The 19245-nt window shown below is 41.3% G+C and overlaps 1 protein-coding gene across 4 annotated transcripts in view; it reads right to left on the reverse strand.

The window, feature by feature from the left end:
* Positions 1 to 19245, reverse strand: part of LOC141753959 (zinc finger MYM-type protein 4-like) — a 42081-nt gene that overhangs the window by 2211 nt on the left and 20625 nt on the right. For all 4 annotated transcript variants that reach the window (XM_074612669.1, XM_074612668.1, XM_074612670.1 and 1 more), the window contains exons 6-26: positions 17399 to 17637; positions 17023 to 17227; positions 15451 to 15654; positions 14165 to 14315; positions 13939 to 14054; positions 12476 to 12658; positions 11617 to 11767; positions 10447 to 10619; positions 10210 to 10354; positions 8486 to 8554; positions 8325 to 8356; positions 7526 to 7649; positions 5880 to 5992; positions 5469 to 5694; positions 4151 to 4381; positions 3837 to 3946; positions 3526 to 3703; positions 3135 to 3286; positions 1863 to 1977; positions 1488 to 1736; positions 159 to 285 (exon numbers count right to left, since the gene is read on the reverse strand). In XM_074612669.1, coding sequence (XP_074468770.1) covers positions 159 to 285; positions 1488 to 1736; positions 1863 to 1977; positions 3135 to 3286; positions 3526 to 3703; positions 3837 to 3946; positions 4151 to 4381; positions 5469 to 5694; positions 5880 to 5992; positions 7526 to 7649; positions 8325 to 8356; positions 8486 to 8554; positions 10210 to 10354; positions 10447 to 10619; positions 11617 to 11767; positions 12476 to 12658; positions 13939 to 14054; positions 14165 to 14315; positions 15451 to 15654; positions 17023 to 17227; positions 17399 to 17637 — 3293 coding nt within the window. The remainder of the gene's footprint in view (positions 1 to 158; positions 286 to 1487; positions 1737 to 1862; positions 1978 to 3134; positions 3287 to 3525; positions 3704 to 3836; positions 3947 to 4150; positions 4382 to 5468; positions 5695 to 5879; positions 5993 to 7525; positions 7650 to 8324; positions 8357 to 8485; positions 8555 to 10209; positions 10355 to 10446; positions 10620 to 11616; positions 11768 to 12475; positions 12659 to 13938; positions 14055 to 14164; positions 14316 to 15450; positions 15655 to 17022; positions 17228 to 17398; positions 17638 to 19245) is intronic.

Genomic DNA, 19245 nt, shown 5'->3' on the forward strand with positions numbered 1-19245 from the left:
TTTGCCACCCCCCCCTAAGGGCAGCCCGGACCCCAGGTTGGGAACCACTGCATTAAAAGGATAGTTTCACTATTTTTCAAGTCGGTCTTTAAACAACAGTCAGGTGCCCATATGAACACTTGGTCACTACAAGTAGTTCAGTGTGGTACTAAACTTACCACTTGGAGAGGTAGAACTCGTAGAGTCTGACTGGACAGCGGAGAGGGTTCTCTATGTTCTCCATCATCTCCAGAATATCCTCTTTACTCTCCTCCTCCTTACGCTTCTTCGCAGGAACCTCTGGATCTGAAGAGGGGACAAACACATTTACACCATTTTTAATATGAAAACATTTCAGTTAACTTTAGTGGAAGCACAATTTAACACTGAACTGCTGGTTAAAAACACTGTAAATGAAAACTACTTTTGGAAAAACACTAAGGTGCTTTCCTGTTATGTGAATGTACGGTGCAACAACATAGAAGCTCATATTTCTGTGACTTCTACTCCACTGCCTGGTGTAGCAGTCGCACTGTTTAATAAGCTTGCACTTGATTCAATATTTTAAAGCTAGGGTTGGTAGACTTCTTCAAAACCATTTTTTGTTGTATTTGTTGAAATTCTCATCAAATCAAATCAATAAATCCGACAAAAAAATTAGAAAAAAAATGGTAATCATTTCATTCGGGCCGAATGAAATGACTGGACGGGCTACCTGCCTGTATTGCGTCTTTCACAAGTGGCTAGCTTGACAGCCATGTTTCATTGTTTACGTTCATTATGATATGTTTGTGTTCATAATGATAATTTTGGGGGAGTGGCTTTGGAGGGAGACCTGAAGGGACGGACTGTCAGTGTTGCAGACTTGTTGACTTTCTCGCTAGATTTAGGGACTTTTGGATCTAGTGCTGCTTTTTTTTTTTTTTTTAAATCTAGCGTACTCTTTCTAGTTTCTCAAGATTACCAACCCCAGCTTTAACACACCAAATAATAGACACAGATAAAGAAATGAAATATCCCTGGTGAGAATTTACTTTACTTTTACAGAAAATAATACTGTCTGCAGTGTGTTTAAAGGAACAAGTGTGTAGGACCTGGCAGCGACCGAAGTTCCCACTGCTGGTCAAAATAATGCGCTGTCACCCCGAGGTGACTGTGACTGTGACTGCTGAGTGGAGTCAAAAAGTCTAATGAGCGCAACTGTCATAGTCTGTCCCGACTCCCCACTGCTTTCGCTTTCTGGTCTTCATACAAGTTGTATATCTTCAATACGGTGGCGGCTCTTGAAGGCAATTCATACAGTGCAGTCGTTGGATACGATCCAAATTATTTCCCGCAGTTGTGTTAATGCGTTTAACAACTTAGTGCCATTAAAACGAATTTGCGTTAAAACATTATCATCCAATTAACTTTGACAGCCCTTGTATTAATATCCTAAAATATGTTATAACAACATGTTGGTACGGAACAAATAGGTACTTCACTTTGACCCTCAGCCATACTGGTACCTGACTCAGCCTCGTTTATGGATATTGGCGGGTAGAAGCGCAGGAAGGTGGTCTTGGTGTTGTTCTGGTTGGTTTTAGTGCAGCGCATGACGTGGGCGAAAGACAGCTGGCGGTGCTGCTCCACCGTGGTGAAGCCAAAGTACTTGCAGCAGAAGAAGAGCAGGGTGTTGAGGAGGACGATGGGGGAGTACGCCCCCAACTGTTTACAGTCCCACAGAAACTCCTCCTCCACACGGGAATGGATATAACCTGCAGAGAGAAGGAGGGAGAGACCTGTTAGAAATCTGGTCAAATGTGGGTTTGTTGGTGTAAAACGGACTGACAAGAAGACAAACTGAAATATTGACAGAATCAAATTGCAAATGTTTAACTCACCATTTGCTGTGATTGAGGGTTTGAACCCTCTCAGCATATTATTGAACTCAGTGGAGAACTTGTTGTAGAACCGATCCATGAATATGTTCTCCACACGACCGTTCTCAAACAGGTACTGCAGAGAGACAGAAGGTAACAGAGTCATAACAAGCAATGCCAATAACGAGAGTAGCTGTCATTTATTTCACTTTAGCATATTAGCTGATGCACGTCTTTTTGGCTGGACCGCAGAGGGCCAGCCCCAAAAACACAAAAGTCTGTCACTGACTGAGTGATGAAGTTACAGGATTGGTCAGCCAAGTGTTGGAGTTTCCTCATTGGCCTTCCAAACCAGAACTAACAAGGCGGCTCGTTTGGAAACTTTCTCCTCTTATGTCAGGAAAATAGTTCACCCAAATGTGTTTTTGAAAACATTTTATCCGAGAAATAAGCCATGCAGTTGCTAAATCAGTCTTTGTTTTGGATCGAAACAGTTAGCTTAATAGTTTCTAGGGAGTTTCCAGAGGTGGCAGGTCACGTAGGCTGGTGACTGGAGAAGGCAGTGTGTGTGTGGCGGTCACCGCAGTGTGTCATGTTCACTGCTGCAATTTTACATACAAAAACTACATGAAAACTAAAATCATACTTGGCGATATGTGCACAGTATTAGAAGATATTATTGAAAACTACTGACACTCTGTTCTGTTTTTGATACCAAATCACAGCATGGCTTCTTCTATGGTGTTCCTCAAGGTCTTGGTGTTTTAATGTGGTATTTTGGAGGGATTATTGATCATTTTTATCAATTCTCCAGTGGTAAAAAATGGTTAAATTTAGCACCAAACCTGTGTAACAAATGATATCAACCCAAAAATTGCGGCAACAACTTATGAGACATAATAGAGCATGGGGATGGGAATCATATACTTCTATCATAATGTTCTAAATCCTTATACACTTTTACAATTCCTTTTAAATAATTAATTAATTAATGTTTATTTCTGATTTATGACTAGAACAACTTGACACACAGTGCTCAGCTGCATCTCAGATTAATCTTCAGGCTCCCAGATTTCAGATGATGTACACCACTTCTATGTGACATCTACTGTTGACCTGCTATCTCCCCCTAAAGACCCCCTGGACCTCCCTAAAAAAGACTAAATTGGGTCTTTTGTGGGTCTCAGAGGGTTAAAGTCCAGGGGTTTGTAAATTAATTCAAATGAATTGATGTAGGCTACTAATGACTGTGAATATGTGCCACGTGCACATTTAAAGAGAAAAGTGTCTTGCCTGTTGAATGCCGAGGCAGAGGTAGAACAGACTGTCGGAGGAGTACGGCTCTCCATTGGGTCGTTTCACCTCAGTGATGAAGCAACAGAGGCCGTAGCTCAGCTCAGCAGTGGTACAGCGAAGAACATCCTCCTTCAACTCCATGGGACGAGCTGAATCAAGACATAAAGGAGTCCATATTATCAAAGGTTAAAAAAAGTCACATTTTACACAAAACTACTAATTAGGGCTGTCAATCGATTCAAACATTTAATCACGATTAATCGCATGATTGCGTTAACGTGTTATTATTGCATTAACTTTGACAGCCCTAATAAGTACCTAATCTTGGATCAAGTAATTGAACTATCAAGGTGGGCTTTATTGGTATTTACGGTACATCCAGACTTACAACCGAAGCGAGGCTTCTCCAGGTTGGGTTGAGTTTGCCTCCACTGGATCCATCGCTTCCAGGCATCAACTCCATAATGACTCTTCAGTTTTGGGACGTCTCCAGTCATGGCCTTGCCGACAGAGCCTTTTTGAGCCGACGCTTCAGCTGCCTTAGAAGACCGCTGTGACTTACGACCCTTAGGCAGAGGAGAGAGAGGAGGTTGCATCATGGTTATGGTCGGGGTGAGACAACCTGCCACATGGTAGGTATGCCCAGTGTCCCAACTACAAATTAGTTTTGTGCAAGTACAATCAGATCTAGACGGTTACCTTCTTTTCTCGGGCTTTCCTGTGAGCTTGTCGTCGTCGTGGAGCGTCAGGCGGAGGGCTTGGGGATCCCCGGGGCTGCTCTCTCAACCGCGCCATCCTCTCCAGAGTTTCTGGCAATGACACCACATGAAACATCAGATCAAGCTGATCACACATGCAACATTTCAACTAAACTCTTTGAACACAGGTCAAGGTAAGGATGGGTACTGAAACAGCACACACACATACGCCCACGCACGGTGCAGGTCAAGGTGGAGATAAAACTAATATGTTGTTGCATCATGCACATAGATGTGTACATCTCATCTCCTCACCGATAGTGAAGTCAGCTTCGATGTCCATGGGAGGCGGAGCTGCAGGCGGAGGTTCGGAGTAAGGCTCATTGGTCATACCCACAGGAATGTCTAGAATGGTGTTGAGCTTCTCCTGGCCGTACGGTCGACTGGGAGACTGGAGACCTGCGTCAGTGGAGGGGTCCTCCCAGTTGTTGAGGAAACTGGCCAAGTCGTCTGTGTCCAAGTCGTCACTGTAGTTACTGCCGTGGTCTGTGAAATAAGCAGGAGAAGAACTCGTCATCCAGTGTAATAAACTTTACTCATATTAAAAACCTACTCAATAAGCGGGAAATCATTTGATGTAATGTTGAAAGAGTGAAAGGCTGTAAATAGCCTCTCCGTGCAAACACTGAATCAAAACCCAGAGTTCACGAATGGTTGGCATCATGAACACTTCTGCACAAATTGATCTAAAACTGATGCACTGAAGTTAACTCTGATCAGCTAGTCTGCTGGTATCGATGTTCTTAACACAACGTTGTCAATCTCTAACTCTTCAAATAAGTTATCAGCAAGCATGTAAGGAGCCTAGCTAGCAACGATAGCTATAAATTGGGTTTTTGAGGTTAGCACGCTGTACATTGCTGCTTAAGAGAGCGTGGGTGTGCCTCCTTATGTGCACTAGGAATGTCACGATTCTCCAAATCCACATTTCCATTTGACTTTTGATTTTAAGATCACGATTCGATTCGATTCAAACATGCCATTGTTAGACTATGGATTCTCGATTGGTAAAGATCAACAGATCATTGGTTTCAGAAAAAAAGAAGAGAAAAATAACAATCAAAAATCCTGCTATTGATTCCGATGGTCGAGAATTTCGATAGATTTCCGATTAAGAATCAAAATCGTGACACCCCTAATGCGCACAAACGCCCCAATCACCTCTATGGCTTTTGCTTTTGACCAAAAATCCTCTGAAACATGTGGTAAGCATCAGAGCGATGTCTCTTGAATTGTCAGTTGTTGACATGAGCGTCGGTCAGCACAGCCCTACTGTACAAACATACAGGGTTTTCTGTCCTCTGGTCAGTTTTACTCTCTTTTCCATACACTGGAATGAATGCTGACGAACTGACAGTTTTATGTTCTTTGAGTTCTTCCGCTAAATCAATGTCATGTTAGAGGAAATCTGTTTCTTCATAATATTTTTTTCTCATTCTGAAACCAAAAACAGGGTTAGGATATGTTTTACCTTCATCATGATTGTTTGTCCGGTTTCCTTTAAACCACTCCCTCTCTTCTTTTCATGGTTTCCTTGAACAGTTACAAAAAACATTAGAAATGTTTCTCTTACCATCTGGAGCAGTTGCTTCTTGTCTCCCTCTCTCTTTCTCCACCACTTTCTCCTTTGGTCTCTCCTCTTTCTCATTCTTCTCATTTTGTTCTGCAACCATCTCAGCCATGAGGATGAGCTCTGCCTCGAAGGGGTCAGACGGGATCTTTTCCTTGATCTCCTGGATGGTTTCCATAATGCGTTCAGCGCTGTCCATCGTCACAGGAAGGAACATGGGTATAGGCACCTGTGGTAGACAGAGTAAGAATACAACAGCCTATGAGGGTCTGTAATGAGGAGGATGAGGATGCTGTTGTCTAATATAGGTACAGTATTTCATCATGTAATCATGATAATGAGATGATCCATTTTTGATCTGATTTCATACTTCAGAGAATCAAGAACCAGAGGTGGTAGTAGTGTTTGACATACCGGTAATGGCAGGCCCACAGGTCTAGGAGTACACTGGCTGTACATGTTCATGGGTACAGGAATATACACCGGCACTGGGACAGGAACAACCATGATTTTAGGGAAGATGTCATCTATAGAGAGGGGGAAAAGAAAAAAGTTCCATAATTGTGAAGGTGTACAACTGAGTAAATGTTTCAACATAAGCAAGTCTTTAGTCGAGATATGTAAATATAGAATACAAACTTTAAGGGCCAGCACATTCAAAGATTGTGCTGATATGATTGTGGACTCTAAAGAAGGGATGTCGCCGTACCAGAAATTTATTAGTCGATACCAATACCAGTAAAATTCCGCGACTCTTGATTTCCAATTCGTTACCATGGTAAAAAACAAAAACAAACAATAAATCCCATGTACTTCAACATCCACTCCCTTTATTACCGTTTGCATACTAGTTTTTGTAAATGTATTATTAATCCCTGATGATCTACCTCGAGTTTGTCACCAAATATACAATTTTACAAGCTTACATTTGAATACATCATGATAACGTTAAAATGTACCTTTGCCCAATACAAATTTTTGGATAGAACTTCATAGATAGAGCATCATAATGTAACTCAATGCAACCTCCTGTAACGTTAGCTGTCAGCTCCGGTATTTAGCCAAGCAGGTTAGCGGCTGCTAACAACTAACGTTACTTGTTCCCCCTCTTGCCGATTTCAACACAGATTGGTTGTTCACAGTGTAGCATTATCAGGGAAACGCTGTTAGTCTCGAGGCCTGATCTCCGGTACTGTAGAAAAACGAGTACCGTCACGTTTTCCAAATTTTGACATCAACTTGGTAGCGAATCATCAGTCCCTAATCTAAAGAACAACATTTTGCTTGATGTTTTCAAAGGGAAAAAAAGAAAAATGAATATGTACCACCACAATAAGAAACAGGAAATCTAAATGGTTGGAATTTTTTTTAATTATGTTCACCAGTTGAGCCAGAAGTATCTAACAAAATACCATTATATTTACACGCACGCACGTACGCCTTTCTATTGGAACCAGCATTAACTTTATCAGCAATCTGAGCTCCAGTAGCTCTTCTATTGGATCGGAAAACACGGGCCAGCCTTCGCTCCCCACGTGCATCAAGGAGCCTCGGGTCTGACCCTGTCTCCGGTTTACTGGTTTTCCTTCCTTGGACCACTTTTGGTAGGTCCTGACCACTGCAGACCGGGAACATCCCACAAGAGCTGCAGTTCTGGAGATGCTCTGACCCAGTCGTCTAGTCATCACTATCTGGCCCTCGTCAAAGTCGCTCACATCCTTACGCTGGCCCATTTTTTTCTGCTTCCAACACAAAGTTCAAAATGTTCACTTGCTGTCTAATATATCCCCCCCACTACCAGGTGCCATTGTAACGATATAATCAATGTTACTCACTTCACCTGTCAGTGGTCTTAATGTTATGGCTGATCGGTGTATATAAACAAGGGCATAGGCAACAAGAAATTCCCATTAAAATACTGATCAAACATATGCTTGCAGTGGACACTGCATTTCCAAAGCATTTGCCAAATAATTATTTTTGAATTCTTCTTCTCGTTAGTCCGACTGTAGAGGAGAGATGTTACCATAGAAACACTGTTGTCTGGGTGTTGCTTTTACCTGTCTGTGCTCCGACATCAACTGTCTGTGTTCGACAGGAAACCCCTTTGTTCTGCACTAGCGGTCTGCAGAGAACAGCCTTGTTCTTCAGGATTTTGGGGCCAGGATCAGTCTGAATACTGATCTGAAGGTCAGACAAAGGACATAAATAGTAACAACTCCAGAATTAATAAACATCAAATAATAGACTAATAATGAGCTTATGGCAGCCACAGCACAGATCTTCACAAATGGCAGTCTCTAAAGGCACCAACTGCACCAAAGACATGAGTGTGTACAGACTGATAGTGAATCAAAGTTTCATTGTTTTATTGATGCAGATTTGACGAGCTGAAATGTTCTGTGCAGGCCACAGCACGTCACTTTTCCTCGTCATCTTGATCCAAAAACTGAGCTTAACTGTGCCTCCTCAGTGTTGTTAGACACATCACACAGAATCCTTTTGCCTCAACGTTATCTTGCACTGCACTATAAGTTTTACTCTCCTGTTTAATCTGTTTTATTCAATCTTATTTTCACCCTCGGTTTTGTTTTTGTACTGCCTTTTGTGTGTTTATCTGATCTTTTTGTCTCATGTAAAGCACTTTAAATTGCTTTGTTGTTAAAAGGTGCTACACAAATAAATTTGCATTGCTTTGATTGCTTAACTGTATCATAGAGCACACCTGTATGGAAACATCTACACCTGTTTGGTTTCTCCACTCAGTTATGCATGGTTTTCCTTTCATTTGTCACCTGTATATATATATATAATTGAATTTTACTGTATATAAAATAGATTTAACATATGACAACTTACATGTCCATAGTTCTTTGTTTGAAAGACCGCGCCTGCGGAAACAAAGTAAGAAACCTTCACAATCAACACTGTCAACTGACTGAATGAGCATACAGCAGGTATTTCTCTCTTATGTTTGACATATAGTCCATAAATGCCTGTATTTGTGTGTTGTTGTGTACCTTGCGGGGCAGCTCTGTCGGAAGCAAGCGAGATGACGTTGGCGATGACAGGTGTGGCCTCCCCTGTACCTGCAGATCCAAGAAAACACCAACAAGATCACCAATCGATTTCAGAACATTTTACTTGACCCATGTGCATCACCAGAGACATTTCTGGCTTTTTAATTTTCAGATCATTTTGGCTGTGTTAATGCACGGCATAGATTTTGGCAAGGGTGAGAGGTTTTTTTATTTTGGAAGTTCAACCTCAGCTCATATAATTAGTCTATAATAAACTGTGTAGCCAGAATACAGCCACTCAGACCCCTAAGGACAAAAATATCCCCATTGAAACCCATTAAAACAACAATTTTTTATCCCATGGCCATTACATCATAAAATCATTCATTCTATTATATCAGGCTTTCAATCTAGAGCCCTGGTTTCAAAATTGTAGTTTGTAATATTTTTCCACAGATTGAGCCATTTCCTCCCGTTAGTCCAATGAGGCAAATACGTGCTATTCTCCTGGTCTCCACTAGGAGCATCGCTGGGTTAAAATCCATTCACCTATGTATCGCAATTTTTTTTTTAACGATTTTGAAATCGATTTTTTAATGCGACAATCAATATATATTTGCTTCATTTGAGTCTACACGGATGTAGAAGAAAGTTACCGCTTTTATTGTTGTAGTCTGAGTAACGTGACGTAAAATCCGTTGCATATCCGTCAACCAAAACAAATCGCAGCCGGACGAAACAACAAAGTAGAAAACGGCTGAGTGTGTGCATGGATACGACCTGCACCCTCACAGTTTAAATCCAAAGTGGTAAACACTACACATCCAGTAAAGTATGGAAACACTTTGGGGTTCACACATTGACAGGAAAAGCAGAGCTAAATATGGCTAAAGCTGAATGCTAACTCTGTCACGGACAGGAAACGTTATCGTATGGCGGTAACGTGTGGTCGAACCAGCCGCCACTCTCATCTCCGTGGTCAAATGGGCCGACACTACAACTGTAGAGCACCCATATACTGACATTTATGTTAAATGTATTCAAACGGCCCCGATGGAGCTGACCATGGATGAATAAAGAGAACGGAGCTGACGGGAGAGCTAGAGACCACCTTGGAGAAGTTAGAGGAAGTATACACGTGTGACTACGTCCAGTTTTCAAAATAAGGTGTTAACAAAGGGAACTGTATGTACAAAATACATATATGGAAATAAGATTGATTGGATTATATTATATTCACCAGAAGTACAAAACATTACATGTCAAATACCACTAATTTATGAGGGAAATATCTTTATTCTTTGATTTTTGAATTGCTGGAAAAAACTTAATAAATAATGCCTGACAATGACTGTAAGAAAGACCAACAATATGGTTGAAAAAAACTCTTAATCCATAGTGTCATATGGGAAAATGTGCTGACGCTACATGTCGTTCCCGTTCCCCCCCCCCGAGCTGCAGGGGGGGATATGTATATATGTGTGTGTGTGTGTGCCAACTTTTTCCCATTATCTAGTGTTAAAAAAAAATTGCAATAAATCGTAATACCCAAGTATTGAATCGAGAGATGGGTGTATCGTCCCAGCCCTAGTGTTTTGACAAATTTTTGTCCTGTAAGGACATCAGAGCAACTGTTTTAAAAGGGATTCACAAGGGTTAAGAAGTCAGAATTAAAAACCACAATGTAGGAAAATAGAACTTGAAATGGCAACAATAACACACACCTCTGATGACCTCGCCCTGCGTGGCCACTATATCACAGCAGAACTGTAGCAGACAACTCAGATCACAGAAGTGTTTGACTTCTCCCAGCATGGGGAGACTCTGCTTCAGTTTCCCTTTGTGGCCGCAGGTGTCACACTTTGCAACCTGAGAGAAAACAGTGAGTTAACATTTAGATAATCATCACCATTGTTTTTTTTTAGTCTGTGGTTTTAATAACTGCACTGAGGCTTGCTTACATGGCAGAAGAGCATGGTGTATTTGGACCTGCACTCCTCAGAGCAGAACTCCTCCGTCGAGCCTCCGTACTGTGCCGTCACCAGCTTCTTGGACATACTGTGGCAGTAGACGCAGGATTGACAGTGCTTCCCCCAGTTTTTAGTCAGGTCGTGTCTAAAGAGGAGCTTACAGCCTGGGAGGAAAGAGAGGAGAGGCTCAGGGATACTATGCATAAGTTTCACACCTTAAAGACACAAGTGTGCAGTTTAATCCCTTAACACACTGATGGCACGCTGGCCGGCCCGGCCGCAATTCTGTCTTTCAGAGGCTGTAAAAGGCTCAGATTTCAAGCTCGAGTGAAGATGCTGGTATCGTATGAATACCTAAGTTTTGTTCCAAACCATGTCATGCTAGCTTGTCGGGAAGAAAGCTAAACAACGCTCCAAAGTTGTGCTAAATTTTGGTGAGGAAAAACTGGCATGTCGATTTTCAAAAGGGGTCCCTTGACCTCTGACCTCCAGATATGTGAATACAAATGGGTTCTATGGGTACCAACGAGTCTACCCTTTACAGACATGCCCACTTTATGATAATCACACATCGTTTTTTACATGCAGTACAATTGTGTTATTTTTGCCTATACTAAAATGGTGTATTTGAATATTTCTGCATACTGGGGTTCATAAACAGTCTTGGAATTACATAACTTGGGTATCGCTGTAAAGCTGAGACTCTTGTGGATCCACTGAGCCCAACTGTATTCATGTGTGATGATGTTAGTCCCCATAGTAGCCATTTCATTATAGTAAGACCATGTTTTTAAACTTGACCTCACTGTATAAAATGACCTTTAGGATAATCACAGCCACATGAAACGTTACAGCCACAAACTAGAGACCTAGAGCATTCAGAGGATGGATGGATCAAACTAGAGACCTAGAGCAACAACTTATGAGACATACTAGAGCATGGGCATGGACATCAGATACTTCCATCATAATGTTCTAAACCCTTATACACTTTCACAATTTATCTAAATTAATTCATTCATTCATTTTTTTAATACATTTTTGTTTCTTATTTATGACTAGAACTACTTGACACACAGTGCTATAAATATTGATACGCTTTGATGGTGTGTGTGTGATTGTGTTTTTTTCATATGTATACATTTCCATCGGTCTCCTTACCGTCGCTGCAGAAGAAGCAGTCTCGGTTGTTAATTCTCTTGGCCTCTCTGGTGATCTTTTCAATCTTACAGTATTCACACAGGCTCGTCACATAGTTGTCTTTCTTGAACTCATGAGCACAGTCCACGCTACACAAGAAAACTACCTTGTCCTGCACACACAGAGGTATAAACAGGTATAAACATTACATCACCCGTACACAGAAATGTCAGTATGCAGGGCTCCAGACTAACTTTTTACATTGGTTGCACTCATTTAGGTGCACCAGCACATAATTTAGGTGCAAAAAAATCTTCATATGATTAAATTCTCTAGTTTATTAGTTCTTGTTTTCTAATATTTTAATATTAAAGACAGACACTGAATGCCTGTCTCCAACTTGATAAAGGTTGGTGTACTGTGAAAACATCATGGGCAACGATGGAAAGACATTCAGTTGCCAGTTTATTATGGACACCTAGCTAAAACTAATACAGTCTAATACAAAAGTCCTGCAATAAAAACTCCCTTCATGAAGGTGTTGATTCAACTTTATGATAATTTTGAAGGTTGCCGTTTGTGGTGCTGTTGAACTGTACTACATTATACAAACAGGTGTTTCTGTTATCCAACAGACTTTTTCTTGGGGCATTATGTACCTTTCTCTGCTGTGTCTATCTACTTTCCTGTTGTATCAATAGAAATACTGCCCACTAAAAAAAAAGACTGAAATCTGTGGTCATCAGTCACCCAGATCAATGCATTAAAAAAAATATTCCTATGCAACACTGTATGTAAAAATCTGGCTGTCTGTCTTGGGAATATAAGAACCCACACTAAAATGAACTCCCATTTTAAAACACGCACGCACGCACGTTACCTTGATCTGTAGGAGTTCAGGTTTAAAAGCGATGTTGCGGGTACACTGGGGGCAGTTCAGTCTCAGTGGTCCTTTGGGGGCCTCATGCAGAGTTTGGGTCGTAGTGACGGTCTGGATTTGGGTGGATCCGATTGGCAACTTGGTAAAAACATTCACCTGTTTCTGGGACTTCTTGAACTTGTCCTATGGCACAGAAAAACATTACAGGTGAGTGAAAACCACTGTGAACAAGGAACACGTTCTAGTGCAACACTAAACATATATTCTCCACAAAGGATTACAACTTTATAACAAATATACCACTTTGATTTGAGCTGGATTTGCTAGAGGTGCGAGCCGAAATATTTTGGGCAGTAATTTTAACACTAATGCAGTTTTTGTGGTGTGTAAAGAGAATCCGATGATACTGAAGACCTTCAAGGCACTTCATAGTGGATGACACCTCCTCAGTTTGTATCAGCACGTCGCCACTGAATCAAAACAAGACCGGCCAGGCAAGCTGAGGTGAGCTGGAACACTAGTCACAGTTTGACACGTTCACAATGAAAATGACTGAAACAATCAGATTTCACTCAAAATCAGGATTAGACCAAATTAGGAGGGGCCGCTCGTAATCCCCCCTAAATATTGAAAGTAATAGATTGGCCCAGTCTGACAGGCAGCGTTCCGCTCTGTGCTGTCTGGCTGCAGTTTTTGGTTACTCTCAGTATTGTGTTATTATTGTTATTTTGCTCATAATGAATAGTTGGCCCACATTTCACTGCCCTTACCAAAGTGCCAACCTAGGCAATTGCCTAGTTTGCCTATATAGACGTGCCGTGATGTACAGGCGTAGAGGCAGCTCTGTGTTAGAGTGTGCGTTCAATTGAAAACCATAGCGTTCTTCTTGCCTTGCTTTTGATGACATCAAGCTCGCTCGTGCCCACTCTCTCACACAGCAGTAAACATTATGGCTGGACTGGCTGCTCCAAACGCCATGAAAAACACTCTGCTTGTATGATCAATGTATTTTTAGAAATTCTGAATTATATATTTTATAAAACAGAATGGGGGGGGGGGGGGGCAATAGTCTGGAAACAGAAATACTTTTCTGTCCTTTCCTTATTTTCTTTTTTCGATACTTATCCAGACCTGGAAATGACTAAAATCAAATTCCATACTTTCCCTTACTGCGTAGGAAACCTGTAAAGGCCCGTGTCCGTCCATTTCAAAAGCATTTCAAAGCCGACATTAACACCCACTTCACGCCATGCGTGGCCAGCTGTGTGGAGGAAGGAGCCATAGAGGCCAACTCTATGAATGCCTTCCAGGAGAGACTGAATAATGTGCGTCATTATCCCCCAAATTGAACTATTCGGATCAGGTAAAAACACTTTTGATTTCCAACATGGTCTGACAACACGTTTTATGAATTAGTTTCGATGGAGCATAACCTGACCCTTACAGTCAGTAGACCTCATTACCTGAAAAGCCATGACACAAGGCAGAGCGCAGAAGTTCCTGATGGAGGTATCTGACATGGCCAGATGGTAGGCCGGTACGGTGGTTTTCCCACAACTATCACAACTCAACCGAGCACCTATGGAACAGATAAAAAGTTTGATTAAAAATATGATAAAGAAAAGTACATGTCCAACAGTAAATTATGAAATGCCAACATCAAAAATCAGTCATGAAAACAGCCTGTACCTGATGCACTGACAGTCTGGACCTTGAATGCCATCACACAGCTGCTGCTACAGAATAGGTTCACAGAGTCATCGCTGTTTTTGTTGTCAACCATTTCTACCAGCAACCGGGTAGTGCGGCACATCGTACAAGGCTTGGTTATCTTCGTATTCTATTATGAGATTAAAAAAAAAAGACAGTTGTGTTGAGCTGTGCAGACACGGTGCACTTTTTAATAATCTTGCACAATCTTAATTCTGCAAGACCAAATCGTGCAACGGGATCAGGTGACCGGCCCGGAACCCACTGGTCGGTATCGTCCAGCAATTCTGCTATGAATTACCACTTCACGGTTGTATGCCTCCACCAACCAGTCAAGATGTAGTTTACATATCTGGTTAGATATTTGTGTGAAATTGTCATAATTAGCATATGAATTCTTGAGTTATGGCCAAAAACGTGTTTGACCTTTGGCCACCAAAATCTAATCAGTTCATCCTTGAGTCCAGGTGGACGTTTGAGGTATCCCGCTCAGGATAATGGTAAGGACGGACAACCACGAAAACATATATATATATATATACACACTGGCGTGGAGGCATAATGTGGAGCCGCAGATGTGTGGAAGATGCAGACAATATGGAGTCTGTTCTGCAGCGAAGTTCAGTTTTATATCACAGCACAGTCTCAGCCCAGACTACAGTTTGAGCCAAAACATCTAAGATATTACTCCAGTAATGTACATTTATTTATTTATTGTTAAATACTGCGGAGAGTATCGTGCATTGTTGTGATGTTTTGATAGACTTACATGCCAGTGGAAGAATAATCCACTCATCACTGTCATTAGTGCCACATGGTTGTGTATGTTGTATATTGTTTAGGGCTGTCAAAGTTAATGCGATAACAACACCACTAATTTCTTTAACGCATTAACAAAGTCATGTGTCATGTTAGCTTGTCGGGAAGAACGCTAAATAACGCTCCAAAGTTATGCAAAATGTTGGCGAGGAAAAACTGGCATGGACATTTTCAAAGGGGTCCCGTTGACCTCTGACCTCAAGGTAGGTGAATGTAAATGGGTTCTATAGGTCCCCAAAAGTCTCCCATGTGGAAAATCAGACCGTGGAACTGCTCCTTACGTGTGCATGGCTTAAGGCACATCACAACAGAAATAACTTGCCTGATGACTATTGTTGTGAATATTTTCATGTTTTATGACATATAGTACGCCGGGTGTCATCAGCACCAGTCTGACCCAATCAAATTCCTGTTAGTGTTGTTTTGTTTTTTTTAACTTTCCATACCTCTTTGTACTTGGCCAGACACTCTGCGTTGCACAGAGTTTTGTTGCTGTCGTCCATCTTCAGCATGAGCGGTTTGTTGTGGCAGTAGGAGCCGCAGTTCGCACAGCCGGCCATAGTCAGGTTGTTTACTGTACGGAAACGGTTAAAGCAGGCGTCGCTGCAGATCTTGTGGACAGCACCGCTCAGAATCACCTCATGTTTACTCTGCAGGAGGGTTGACAAAAGAACAGTGTATATTAGTTCAGAGATCGATCGTTTCACTTAAAGTGTAGTTTACAAGGGCAGCGAGGTAAAAGGTTCTGTTTACTACTACTGTACTGTTGAATTCTGTATATACTGTGATATAACAATGCAGGACTAGTACAAGAAAAAGTCTTTACTGAATCATTCCGCCCAGGAAAAAGGAATTCTGATGCATCAGATGATTTTTATTGAATACAAATCTTAAATTAAGTTAAACATTTAGATTTGATTTACTGTCTGTAAGTAGCACACAGTTTGTAATAGATTTACAAATTAAGTATATAACTGGGTTTACAATTATTGTGATATTGGATACTCGTAAGGGAAGAAGGAAAAGATATGATCATTTCCATGCTTTTAGATTCTGTTTTAGAGCTGAAATAATAAGTCGATCGACAGAGAGAGGCAATTATTTTGATAATCAATTACTCGTTTCAATAATTCTTCAAGCAAAACTGTCGCACATTCCCTGGTTCCAGCTTGTCTAATGTGAGGACATCCTGCTTTTCCATGTTTCATACCATTGTAAACTGAAAATCTTCAGGTATTTTAGTGTTGGTCAGACAAAACAAAAGACTGAAGAATAGTTAATGCAATAATAACGCGTTAACGTAAATTTAGTTTCAACGCCAGTCATTTCTTTAACACATTAAGGTGATCTTTAGGTTGTAGCAGGCAGAGTTTTAAAGTTAGGGGGAACTCATATGAAACTACAAAACCTAAGCGATCCATTGGTTCCAACCATGTTGTACTAGCTTGTCGGAAAGGAGGATAAATAACTCTCCAAACTTATGATAAATTCTGGTGAGAAAAAACTGGCATTTTCAAAGGGGTCCCTTGACCTCTGACCTCCAGATATGTGAATGTAAATGGGTTCTATAGGTCCCCAAAAGTCTCCCCTTTACAGACATGCCCACTTTATGATAATCACATGCAGTTTGGGGCAAGTCATAGTCAAGTCAGCACACTGACACACTGACAGCTGTTGTTGCCTGTTGGGCTGCAGTTTGCCATGTTATGATTGGAGCATATTGTTTTATGCTAAATGCAGTACCTGTGAGGGTTTCTGGACAATATCTGTCATTGTTTTGTGTTGTTAATTGATTTCCTATAATAAATACATTTGCATAAAGCAAGCATATTTGTCCACTCCCATGTTGATAAGAGTATTAAATACACATATTGTCCAGAAACTCTCACAGATAGCCTACTGCATTTAGCATAAAAAATATGCACAAATCATACTAACCAATTAATCCAGAAAATAATTGACAGATTAATCACTAACGGAAATAATCGGGAATTGCAGCCCTCGTCTGTTTGACTTACAACGCAGTATCTGGTGCACATGCTGCAGAGTGACTGTGGTGCTATTGGTTGTGGTGTTTTTGTGGTGGTTGTGGTGGCAGAGATCCGGTATTTGGAGGTGCTCCTTTTGTAGTTGAAGGAGGTCAGGCAGTTCTGGCTGCAGAATTCCTTCATGGTGCCTTTAGCATCTGGAGCCAGAATGACATCCTGAGGCCGAAATATCAACCTGGGATAACATCAATAAGAGATCCAAATTCAGTAATAGTTTATTTGGGTCATGATCTTTGATCATGATGATTAGGTTTATCTACAGTTATACAGTCAATTACTCATTATCTTAATCGTCTCAGAATAGTCGTACATTTGGAAAGATGACACAGTTTCCTGTTGAACTCACTTTTGACAGTTGTGGCAGATCTTAGTAACTCCTTTGGATGTGGGAAGAGATGTGGTGAGGCAGGCGGTGGAGCAGAAGAGTGCTGGGGAGCCCTTCCTCTGGAAAGCTGTCTGTCCTTTCATCAGGTTCTTCTTGCAGTGGGAGCAGGACATCTGCAATGATGAGGGACTGACAAGGGGAAGCGTCTGTGTTTCGACAGCTGGGGTCACAGAGAAGACCGATCCAATCCTCAAGTCCTCCTGTCAATAACAGAACGGGGAGACAGGGGTCAGTGGTGGTCCAGTGATCCTGGATCCATCAAATCCTGATTCAAGGACTTTTTTATGGATATCATATTCAAGGACTAGACATTCACGAATGTTGTCTTTGAATAGTGTGAGCACCGTTCCCTAATGCCTGTCACACACTACAGGAGATTCAAGCCAATTTTGAGCCCGATCCCCCCCCCACCTGGTAATCGTCAGCAAAGCACAGCTTTTTTGATGGTTCTAAAGATTATCTCTTCAGATATTCCTGTGATGCGAGGTATGTTAAGAGTGTTTTATACATCCCCGAACGGCTCAGAAGTCCATCCCGGCCGCACCGATCTCAAATAGTCAATATTAAACATGTTCAATATTTACGATCAGATATCCTGTTGCGTATGTGGAACACCGAGCGCAGCCGATTAATGCAGTCACGTGGGAAAGAACGACAGCCAATTGAGAACCAAGCTGACTGAAGAAGGAAGGACAACCACCGACGTCATGGCGGCCGCGGCTAATGCATGTGCTAATGACAATGCAAAGCATAAAGTTGTAATAATAAGATGGAGCTCTGAAATGGAGGACCAACTTAATAATAAAATAAGAGTTTATTTAATGAATTTTCAGTACAAAGTCGTGCAAAAACAAACATCGCTAATTCTTCCTGCCCGTCGTCCACCATGTTTGTTCACAACAAAGTCACGTTTGAAGTTACTAAAACAAAAAATGATGAATATTGCATATATGTTACTTTAATTTAAAGCTTTTTTGGAAACTTCTTTTTGTCTTTTTTACAATTTTGTTTTCAGTGTATCTTTTAGTGTTGGCACCTGGAGCCAAATATTAATCCACACAGTTGAATGGAAATATAAGGCGAGAGTTTTGGTCAGATTATTGCTGTGGTTGTAAGAGGGGTTTCTTTAACCTCTCTGCACTGGCCAACACAAATGGAATCATTCTGCTGTAAGGAATGTCAGCGTGGTCAATCCATGTTGGATGCAGTCGGCGACATCACCCTGAGAGTGTGGGCGTTACTCTTAAGGATGGAACGGTTCAGGTAAAAAATCCGAACCGTTCGGTTCGCTAGTCACGGTTCGGGACGTGTATGAATTGTTCGGTTCATTTGAAATAAGTTATGAGGCCGATTGTGTATTTCTTTTAGAAATCAAGGCCTATTGAAGGAGGCTGGGACACGGGTGGATATGGGTCTTGAGGTACGGGGATTAACACATGTGCAGTGTAACTGAAGCTGCGGTCGTGCGTTGCTATTGGCTCAATTTCGGCGAGTGCAGACCAGATTTTGCTGCACATGTGTTGTACCCCAAAGATATGACGAGTGGACACGTTAAAGTACAGTTAGAGGATCCACCAACATCGTTTTGCTCCGCTGTATGGGAGCATTACGGATTTAGTGTTACCATGAAAATGACGAAAAAAAGTATGCTTCAATTTATGTTGATGGCCTTCAGTCTATAATTACATCATATTTATATGAAAATAACAAAGCTGCATTTTTTGTTTGCACTAATGACCTATTCTTTCAATTAAGATTTGACAATGAAGCAGTGTTTATGTTCCTTATGTAAGCCATACTTTTGTTAA

This window comes from Sebastes fasciatus, chromosome 17 (assembly GCF_043250625.1).
Source record: "Sebastes fasciatus isolate fSebFas1 chromosome 17, fSebFas1.pri, whole genome shotgun sequence".
Classification (NCBI taxonomy): domain Eukaryota; kingdom Metazoa; phylum Chordata; class Actinopteri; order Perciformes; family Sebastidae; genus Sebastes; species Sebastes fasciatus.